At 34.9% G+C, this 11574-nt stretch overlaps 1 protein-coding gene across 2 annotated transcripts in view; it reads left to right on the forward strand.

The window, feature by feature from the left end:
• Window positions 1-11574, forward strand: part of Vps8 (VPS8 subunit of CORVET complex) — a 254264-nt gene that overhangs the window by 68075 nt on the left and 174615 nt on the right. For both annotated transcript variants that reach the window (XM_048804017.1, XM_015499948.2), the window contains one exon: window positions 10988-11034. In XM_048804017.1, coding sequence (XP_048659974.1) covers window positions 10988-11034 — 47 coding nt within the window. The remainder of the gene's footprint in view (window positions 1-10987; window positions 11035-11574) is intronic.

Below are 11574 nucleotides of genomic sequence, written 5' to 3' on the forward strand. Positions count from 1 at the left end.
AAAAAAAAAAAAAAAAGGAACAGAATAATGTTCCATTGTAAAAATTACTTAAAGAATTTCAGCATGATGGGGACTGTAGATGATGGTTTCTAATATAGGTTTATAAAACTTATAGAGAGGGCTGAAGGTGTGGCTCGTGGTAGAGTACTTGCCTAGCATGTGTGAGATTCTGGGTTTGATCCCCAACACCACCAAAGGGGGGAAAAATCCCCCAACACAAAAACAAACAAACAAAAAGTCTTAGAAACAGACTGTAGTAGTAATGTATTCTGTAGTCATCTACTTATCTTTTAGAAGTCTCATTCTAAGAGTATCTAATTTTGATAATTTTTGACTTATCAGTGATTTGATAAGGTAAAGGAAACAGAGGAGAGGACCATTATTCTGGGTTTAATTTTTACAAGTGATTGGCAAGCAGAAGGGATAGACTCTTGAGAGAAAAATCAGCTTATAATAACAGTGAAAAGTTCACTGAGCATAAATTCTGTGTTTCAGAAAGCATATATTTCAGGAAAAAATATGGGCTCAATCTTATGACTATAGGTTCCAAAAAAGAATGGTGTTCACATATAACAAAAAAATTCTTAAAGTTTTGATGTAACATGAACAATCCAAGATGAAAAGAAAGGAGGAGGAATGTTAAGAGAAGAATCTGTCTGCAAATCACAGAAAATCAACAAATACACAGAGAGGTATATAACTAAAGATAATGTGCCAAATAGAATCATAAACCTGTAAGGCTATCAGAAAGAGAGTGGACTTGTCCATATTGTGCCTACCAAAATACTAAGGGGTAAAAAAAAGAAAGAAATTTTTAGCAAAGATTCACTCAGTACATACTATTTGTGCCAGTATCATGCGAAGTAACATTCATTTTCATTTACTTTGTACAACCACTCAATGATATAGTTATTGTTTTTATCCTCATTTTATAGATGAAGAAACTTAGAAGTTAGGTTATTTTCCAAGGTAATATTGCTATTAAGTTGTGGAACCAGGGCTCAATCTGACTTTAAAGCCCAACTTTTAACTAATCATTATATCATACTTCTATTTTCAGAATAAGCACAAGAAAAAAATGGGTGAGAAAGGGCAATGTTAATAGATGATCAAGGATGATAAATCCAGTCTGGGTGTACTGGCACACATCTGTAATCTCAGCGACTTGGGAGACTGAGGCATTAGAAGTGCAAGTTCAAGTCCAACCTCAGCAACTTAATGGAGGCCTAAGCAACTTAGTGAGACCCTGCCTCAAAAAAATAAAAAATTTAAAAAGATGGGGATATATTTCAGTGATAAAGCACCCCTGGGTTAAATCTCCAGTACCAAAAGAAAAAAGGAATAGTTCCAGCTAACAGCTACATTTTCTGTTTTCTAAACATCTGATGCTCACTGTGTGGCAGGCACTATTAGAAGCCCTTTGTTTTGGTCTATTTTGTGTTGCTATAACAACATATCTTAGCCTGGTAACTTTATAAAAAAAAGAGCTTCACTTATCTTGCAATTCTGAAGATACAGGAGTATGGTGCTGGCATCTGCCTGGGTTCGGTGAGGGCCTCATGGCAGATGGCATTACAATGGTTTGAATGTGTGAGAAACTGGCAGGCAGTGCATGTGGAAGAGAGATGGAGGAGAGATTATAGGCTTCTTATAACAACCTGTTCACATGTGTTCCTGGAAGAACATCATTAATCTCTCTTGAAGACCTGTTCATCTCCCACCAGACCTAAACATTGCCACACTGGGGCCAGGCTTCCAGCGCATGAACCTTTGGGGGAAACACCAAAACCATTTCCAAACCAAAACATCCTTGATACATATTAACTCATTAATTCCAATCATAACTCTCTAAGATAGGTACTATTGTTACTCACACTTAGAAATGACATTAAGGCATAGAGGTTAAATAATTTGTTCCAGGTCACACAGCTAATAAATGATAGAGCTGGGATTTGGATCCAAGCATTTGGGCTTCAAGGTCCTCATCTGGAGTGCTATATTGTACTATAGAACAACAACTTCTTATTTTGCCTCTTTTTCATAAGCCCAAAGAATGATTTTAAAGTGGGAAAATCCAAATAAGTATATTTTAAAGTTGAAGTCTAGTATATGTGATGTATATGATTGCATTATGATTGCTTACATTTTAAGATGTGGAATTGTAACCCTGGGTACTATTGGAATAGTCTGAGTCACCTTAGTAATTTGTAAGTCATTTTGGATCAGTTTTCAGAGAGGACTCTCTGAATTCAGAGTGGATATCTAGGCAGGGGAGACACAATTTATTTCATTCAGGAGGACAGTTTTCTTCTGGAAATGGTGATCTTTAGCCTGTTATGTTGAATAAAATGTGTGCAGTTAGCCACAAATCTGTTGTTTTAACCATTTAATTATAAACTAACCATAGAATAGTTATTTTATTTGACTCCTAAAGTATCTTTTTAAAGAGAGTAGATTTAGAAAACAGTTGGCTAAAACCCCAATGTAGTTTGTGCACATTTTTGATTAGTTTACTTCAAAACCATCGTGTTAAGATCTTATAATTGCCTCTTTGAAAAGAATATGAGGATAGTGTATTCAGGAGATGCCCATGACATAACATCTTGATTTCATTAAAGGATTTGTCTGATTTTTCCGTTATCCACATGACTGAAATAGATTTGTAAATACTAAATAGATTTGCAGCTAGATAAACATCTTTACTCAAAGAATATTTGGTGGCTTAGTGTTAATTACATCTTAGTGCTCTTTCATACATAAATTTTTAAAAAAATATTTTATTTTCTAGTTGTAGTTGGGCATAATACTTTTATTTTATTTTTATGTTGTGCTGAGGATCAAACCCAGGGCCTCACACATGCTCTCTGCCACTGAGCCACAACTCCAGCCCCGCATACCTAAGTTTTTATCATTGATTTGGTTGTAGATTTAGCAAGTGCCCTGTCAGATTTAGATAACACCAAGAATCAAAGTTCAAAATGACCTTGACAAGAAAATGAAATCAGAATCATTATGGAATTAAACTTAACAAGGATAAGCCTTAAGACTTGTATTAGATTAAAGTAATTAAACTGTAAGTACTAAAGTAGGAAGATCTAACTGGATAGGATTTTAGTTGACCACCAATTTATTATGAGCCAGTAGTGTGTTCAAGCTCACATAAAGAACAATAGGAGTACTACTGGGTTCCGTCTTGGAAATGGAGCCTCTAAGGTATTTCATGAGCTATTGGCAAACTAAGCTGTGTTCCACAGCTGGGACGGTGGAAGGTTTTAAAAGCAGTTAAAATATAATACGGACTCATGTAATCTGAGGTGAAAGTAACATGCCTGCCTAAAGGTGATGAAGGGCAGCATTATGGAATTCAATGTATTACTGCAGAGGGAAGTCTGGTAAGAGTGGGTAGAAATTAGGAGATGGTACATTTCAGTTAGAATGACCTGCTGCTGATGTAACAGCTCTTGGACTCAGGCTTCTCCTATTTCAAATGTATTCCCAATAAAGGAAGGACTGCCAAATGACGAGGAGTGTTTTTAAAAGACTTCCTTTGCTGGGTAAGAAGAACTGAGATGCTGTGTCAGTGTCAAGAAACTATTATTGGAAACAGATAACCTCTAATCCAGTTAGTTGAAATTCCTAGGCAGACTGTTTCTGTTAGAATACTGAGACTTGGTATTTTACCAGCAGATGGCACTCCTGCTTCTTTGACTTTGGTGAGCAGCCTCATCTATCTCCTATAGTCAGAATACACAATGCTATGCAGTACTTCTGCCTTCCTACAAAGATCAATCAGTATTTTGTCCTGTCTTAGAGAAAATAGTTTGGGGATCTTGTGGTAATTTTGACTTCTATTTATTTCAGAAAAAAATCCTGAACCTATAATCCTAAACTATGTGTATAATAGCAGGTAGAATCAAAAGATTTAGCATGTTCTCTGTCGTATACATCTTAAGATTCACGTAATCTTGTGGTTTCGCTACATCTGCATTCATATATATGCAGGTATTTTGTTTCCATACTTAAACAAAGTCAAACAATAAAAAATCTCTTCCTTGCCTCACACCATCCCTGATATCCTTAGGGCTCTTGTTTGCATGTTCTTTACAGAGCCAGAGTTGTCTCCATTTCCTCACCTCCTTCTCATTCTGTAACCTACACCATCTATATAAATTCTGTAGATCTTTTTGGTTCTCAGCAGCATTCAGCACATTAATGACTTCTCAAAACAGTCTGTCCCTTTGGCTTCTTTGGTATCATACTTTCCAATCCCGCCCCCCCCCCCCCCGCCCCAATCTTTTTGGTCACTTCTTGGCTTTATTACCTCTTCCTTCTCTTCTCCTTAACCCATAAAGGTTTGTATTTTTCACAAGGTTCTTTTGTTTTTCTATCAGTGTTTCTTAATATTTCCAGTTACGATTTGCTTTAAAATCATTTGAAGATATTAGTTAAAAATACTTTTTATCAAGTTTTTTCCCATACCTGCTGAATCTGATTATCTGGGTTTGGTGGCCAGGACTTGTAATAAGTGTCTAAGGTGACTCCTAAGCACATGAAAGTCTTAAGGATCATTGTTTTACATTCTCTTTCTACGCAGTATAGGTAATTATAATATAATAACTATATAACCAATGTCTCCAACTGAGGTTACTCTTCTGAGTTCCGAATTCCGAATGGTCAGTTGACCATTTACACTCTGCTTGAATGTTTTATAGGTACCTCAAACTCATGAATATTTCCTTCACAAAACCCTTTTCACAATCCCGATTTTAGTGAATTGATCCACCATTCACCTAAAGCAGTTCTTGCCTTCTATTCACTCCATGTTTCTATACTGCCTCCTGACCATTTCTCTCATCTGTTTATATCATCCTTCTGTTTTGCCTCTGTCCTGGTCCATTTGACCATCATCACTCTTAGTACATTACAGTAACCCCCTAATTGATCTCCCTGTACAAATTATTACTGCACTTTATTCCATTTTCCACACAACCCAAGAAAAATATATATCATCTAGATATGATGCTCCCTAATTTAAAAATATTTTAAGGATTTCCCATTGTTCCTGGAGTAAAAATGGGATTCCTCAACAGTTTCTATGGCTTTACATGATATAACCTTGAATAACTGCCACTAATTCTCTCTGTATTCCCACCATATTAAAGTTCTTTGTGTCCCCATTCTCTCTTAACTCACAGTCTTTGCCCATGGTATTCTCTCTACATAAAACAATTCTTCCTCACTTCTTTTTAACTCATCTAGCTCCTATTTATTTTCAGGTCTCAGCTTAATTGATTCTCCCAGTTTCAGTCAGCTCATTTCTTTATAAAAGACTAAGCACTGAAATTACTCATTCAGTGTCACTCTTACGCAGCTACACTATATAAGTTCAAGGACCATGTCTGATTTTTGTCACGGCTGTATTCCCAGCATCTGGTTGAGTGACCTTGATAAATATTTGTTGAAGGAATTTTTAGAAATATAAAAACTTGTGTTGTATACAGTGTTTGCTTTGGGAGTATGTTTTAAATCTAACTCTAAGAGATCAAACTGGGAGTCAAACAGAGACCTTGACATTTACAACATAAATGCCCATAATTATGGCTAATATTATTGTGTGCTATAAGCCTGACAACTATTTTATTAAATCCTTATAATTGAGGGGTAGTTTTTAGTATTTATCTCATTTTACAGATGAGTAAATAGATATACAGAGAGGTTGAGTAACTTGCCTAATATCATAGAAGCCAGTAAACAGAACCACAGTAGACACCCAGGCTGTCTGGTTCAGGAATCGTGACTTGACCTATCCTGTCCTGTCCTATCCTACCTTATACTGTGTTTTAGCTACAATATTTCTTTGATAATCTCAAATCAGTATATTGTCATATGGCTCACTTTTTAACCAGTATTTTATTTTTTATTGGGTCTTTTTAGTTATATATGACAGTAGAATTCATTTTGATATAATATAGCTCACTTTGAAATAGAGAAGACTAAGTAGTTTATGAGTTTTGGGAAGATAATGAAATATATTTTTAAAAAGTGAAAATATAACAATCAATTTTAGGATAATTATGGTAAACATACTTGAATGATTGATTTGAATTGCTAATAGTGTTTTCAAACTCAGAAGCTGGTCAGTTAATGGTGGCAGCAATATTTCAGGTTACTTTATTGTGCTCCATGCATATATATATTTCTAGAACAAGGTAGAGGTATAACTATATATGAGTCATTTTAATAAGTGAACCAAACTAAAAGGATTTTTAAAATAATATTATCTTAATGAAGATAAAAGATCTTAATGAAGCCTATGTTAATCTATACCAACCTCTTCTTGGAGCTTCATTTAAAATTTCCATGAGACTTAATCATTGAAGGTCATTATTATAGCACTGTGGGCTTATATTTTTTGCATTAAGGGGTCATGGCCAATAGTGAACAGTGACTGAAAGCCAAACAGAATGAGGTGTTAGGAGTTCTCTTTGTGTAACTGATGCTTCCCCTGAAATTATCTGAGGAAAGGACAACAGTGTTGATTTCCAGCACCCTACTCTCTCCCTGAGCCTCGATTCAAATATTGATTCTGGAGAGTCAGGTCTTTCCTAAAGGTTATTTTATCATTGTAACTGGAAAAAAGGAAAATTACACACATAAACACATACAAAGAAATATCCATATCTGAATAGTACCACTGCTCAGGGTATGTGTATACTAATATAAGGAATACTAGCTGCTGAACTCTGACAGCTCATGGAGATCTATCTGTGTCTTGTGCAAGCACACACACAGTGACTGTCAGTTAAAATTTTGAATCATTTTCAAAGAGTCAAGTTTTTATTACCTGGATGACTTTTTGAATATAAATTAAGAGAATTAATGCCATTGCTCCAAAAAAGCAAAGGAATTTGCATCTGTTCTCATTTCTTTTCAGATCATCTCTATAAAATAAGGAAGGCATAGATTATCTCTTCACTTGGTAGATGTTAAGATAGTCACAATGCAATGAAATAATCTATTCAGTCACTCAAACAATGACAGGCTTAAATTTAGGTTTTCTGTCAGCTCAGTTTTTTTATTCTCATATCCATATTGCCCTCTTTCATAAATCTTAAACATATACACATATCTAACATGAGAAGCAGTCTGTTTCGACCAATTGAGGGAAGTACATTAAAGAAGAGACTAAGGAAGTATATTATTTCCTTTTTTCTTTTTCTTTCTTTTTTTTTTTTTTTTACTTGAAGACAAAAAAACCCAGCCATTTCTTACTGTCATGTCTTGGTTGTTGAAGCAGTCTCTTCAAGAAAAGCTTAGAACAGAGTTCTTCAAGTAATTGGATTTTTAGATTGTTGTTCTTCAGCTTTTAGTTGGAAAAAATATTTTGGCCTTCATTAAGGATCTTGGAAATACTGTTCTGTTATCTTCTGACATTGAATGTCACTGTGGAAAAATCAGAGGCTAGCCTGACTTTTTCCTTCTCCTAAATGGCAATTTTTTTCTTGACTGTTTTTTTTTTTTTTTAATCCAGTCATTTTACTGCTTTGGGTCTCAATATATCGTTTTAGGCCATTTCCACCTAGCCCATGATGTACTTTAAATGTTAGATTTAAGTCTTTTTATTTTAGAAAGACTTTCTTAAATTATATGTTGAGTTACTTGTTCGGTTCCATTGTTGTAATTTTCTGATTCAGGGATTCCAGCTGTGCATATGTTGATGTTTCCTCTTCTCCCTCTCCTTCTTCTCTCTTTCACTCTCCTTCCATTTCTCTTTCCTCTTTTTTTCCTCTCTCTTCCTTCACCACCAAATGCTTCACTCACCACCCCATTCTCTGCAGACTGAATCCCACCTGCCATTGTACTTACTAGCAAATCAGGAAGATAAACACTCTATAAGATACCAGTGGTGTCCTAATTGCTGAATACAATAAACATTTTTCAGATCTTATTCATTCTCAGTGCTGTTTTAAACAGTGGTGACCACTTTTCTTCTTTTTATTTATTTTATTACCTTAAGTTCTTGGTATCCTGTAGGTGGCCTGCTGTGTGCTCTTCTCATTTTCCTCTGTGACTATTCCTGAGTAGGATTTTATTTCCATCTTCTGACCATCTTATAAATATTGGTCTTTCTCAGGAGTTAGTCCATTGTTGACTGCTTTTTGTCTTTCTCTGTTGTCCCTGAACAATTTTGTTTATTACCTTGTTTTCTTCGATTACTTAGAAATCTGTAATTCTAATCCAGATATTTCAGGTTACTGTAGGTTGAGCACTCCTAATCCAAAAATCCCAAATCTGAAATGATCCAAATCCAAAAAGTTTTGAGTGCTGACATAATACAACAAGTAAATTCCACACCTGACCTCATATGATGTGTTGTAGTCAAAATGTAGGTACACTAAAAATATTGTATAAAATACCTTCAGGCTATCTGTATAAGGTATATTGAAGCATAAATGAATTTTGGGTTTAGACCTTGGTCACATCCCTAAGATATCTCATTGTATATGTGCGGCTATTTCAGAATTTTAAAAAAAAATCTGAAATTCAAAATGCTTGTGGTTCTAAACATTTCAGATAAGGGACACTCAACATGTGTATCCAGTTGTTATTCAGTATCCAGGTAAAGATGTTTCTCAAATCTACCATGGCCCAAATTGCACTTGGCTTATTTCTTCTAATACCTTTTCCCTTATTTCTTTTCTCATCTTCATCCATCCATCACTCAATCTTGAAACCTAGGAGTTATAGACTCCTCCTGATGTCTTCCATCCCACAATCAATCTGTCAACGACGGTTTTACTTATAAATATTTCTTACTTCTGTCCACTGTTCTTTATGCCTGCTGTCACTACCCACTGTTTTAGTCCCCCGTTTGTTTCTTTACCTGCTGTAATAGGCTTCTATCTTCAGTCTTGGTTTTTTCAGATCCTCCCACCATACAGTCACCACAGTGAGCTGTCCAAATGTGTGAATATGATGGTTTCACTCTCCATTAAACCCTGTAGGCTACTTATAGGCCTCAGTACCAGGCCAGGTACTTTTTTTTTTTTTTCCTATTTTATGGCTTTAATAATTCTAAATATACTTTTAAATATAGTTTCTACCTGGTAATATTATTTGAAGTTTTGGAGGTCTGTTGCTGCTATTTATAGTTTCTGCTGACATAATGACATGGCATTATTTCATGAGGTACTTTCAAATTTTTAATTTTGAGTGTGTCTTCATTTGTGCCTTATCAGTTACACTTTTTTTTTTGCCTTTGGGACTGTCTCTGGAGAGTTTTTAAATATGCTTCTTTCAAGTGCCCATAAGAATATCCTTGGTCAGGATCATTTTTTATGTTAATTTCTTGGCTTGATTGTTACATACTAAGGAAAATAGTGTAAGTTCAAATCCCAAATCTACCTGAGGGCAGGATTTTGATTACAGATCTTGGAGAATACAGATTAACCCCCACTGAGTCCAGCTGAGACAAACTTCCTTGTCATCTTCCTCTGTTAGTAGGTAGATTTTCCCCCCTCTTATGATTTTCTTTTACTAAGATTGCAACTTTTTAAAAGATTCTGGTTTTAGGCAGGTCCCCTGCTTTAATTCTCTATTTTGCAGGATCTAAGGCCTCAGCTTCTTTCTGGTATTCAAACTCAAGCTCTTCTGTGACCAAAAGGCCTATAGGATCGTCTCAGTGATTTCTTGAGGCTTATTGCTTTGGTTTTTCAGTCCCTTTTCCACTTTTTTGACCCTGACTATTGTCTTTATTTTCTTGGGGACTCAGCTGTGTATTTTAAAGGATATTAGATTTTCCCCAACATTCTTGGGGAGTCCTTGCCCCTCCCCATAATCTAGCCTACTATATTCTTATTCAGTGTTCAGATTTGATGTAACTCTAACCCTTTTCAGATCTGTGATTTTTGGCTCCTGTTTTTGAAAAATCTGAATAAGATTATAAACCTGTAATATGCAGTCAGGAGAAATGTTGATGACAAGGAGGCAGGATGGGTTAGGGAAAGCCCCTAGAATCCTTCCAGGATTGCAGGTCCTTATTCAGATTTCTCTCTCTCAAATAAGAGGGGTTCCTTAGTTTTGACCATTTTCTCCAACAAGTATAAGCATATGATACTCTTTTTTTCATGCATTGCCTTTTCCATCTGATGGCATTGTTTTTCTGCCTAGAACCTAGATTTTCTAGGATATTTAAAAGGAAAGCAGTTCCCTGTAGCCATTAGCAAATGTAGGAATACTGTTGAAATCTGATGCTTGGTTACTTGACAGTTTCCAGTCATAATAAACTACCATTTCTCCCTCAAACTGTTACTTTTGAAAAAGGCCAAAATTACGGGTTGCCATTTACTTGGTATGAGTCCATACATGATGATTTAAAGCAATCAAGATGTTATGAAACTGAGAAGTTAAATCAACCTTAAAATAGCTGGTTTGGAGATTGCAATAAAATATGGGCAACCTTAATCACCTGAGCCACCAACCAGACCAACAATTGGATGTATTTTCTTCTGTTTTTTTTTTTTTTCTTGGAAAATTTTCTTTACAAAGTTATGAGATAAACACATATTTTAACTAGTGTCTGTTTTGATGTTAATATAAACTTTTATATAAACATATAATATTATATTTAAATTGTAAATTTTACTTATTATCCCATGTTGTATATGAAATTTAAATCACTTTCTTTTCTCTTTCCCTGTACTCCCCCCTCCTTTCCTTTTGCTCCTTCTGTTATAGATTTGCAATAAACACCATAATGCATAATTTTTTTCCTTAAATGTGTTTAGAATAATTTTTTAGAAATAGAATTACTGGGTCAAAGTGTTTCCATATTTTTAAGACTTTTGACACATAGTGTCAAATTGCTTACAAAAGCTTGGCCCAGAGTTATCCTAATAATCCAACAGCATCTTAAGCAGACCTCTTATTTTACTAATGGGCTGTGCACTGGGGCATGGGGCTGATCTTCTTTATGATTCCTCTACAGGATATGGTACCTGTCATAGTTGATTACTGCCTTCTGCTGCAGCGAAAGTAAGTATGCACTGGCTGTCACATTCAATTATTTTGAACCCAGGTAGCATGGTGTTTATGTATAATTCACTGATATGACTTTTATAAATTTGACTAGATGGGATTTTTAAAATGAATTTACAGAAATTTGATTTTTTTAACAGTTTTCCATTCATCTAATGAAATTAACTTTTCCAAAACAAATTCTTATGAGTGTATCATCTCTGAATTTGTGTATCATGATAATGGAGGCAAAGAATGTAACCAACAAAAACAGAAATACTACATAGGGATCTTAAAAGTAAAAAGTATATTATTCATGTACAGTATATACACTCTTTTTTGTGTGTTAATTCATACACTTTTTTTTTTTTTTTGTGGTGCTGGGGATTGAATCCAGGGTCTTATGCATTCAAGGCAATCACTCTACCAATTGAGCTATATCCCTAGCCCTATGCATACACTCTTGTGAACCATCATTAAAACACAGATTTCAAAGCACTAAAAATAAATAAATAAATAAAAAGCCAGATTCATTTTGCAGTGGTTTTTTTTTTTTTT

The sequence above is a fragment of the Marmota marmota genome, unplaced genomic scaffold, assembly GCF_001458135.2.
Source record: "Marmota marmota marmota unplaced genomic scaffold, marMar, whole genome shotgun sequence".
Taxonomy (NCBI): domain Eukaryota; kingdom Metazoa; phylum Chordata; class Mammalia; order Rodentia; family Sciuridae; genus Marmota; species Marmota marmota.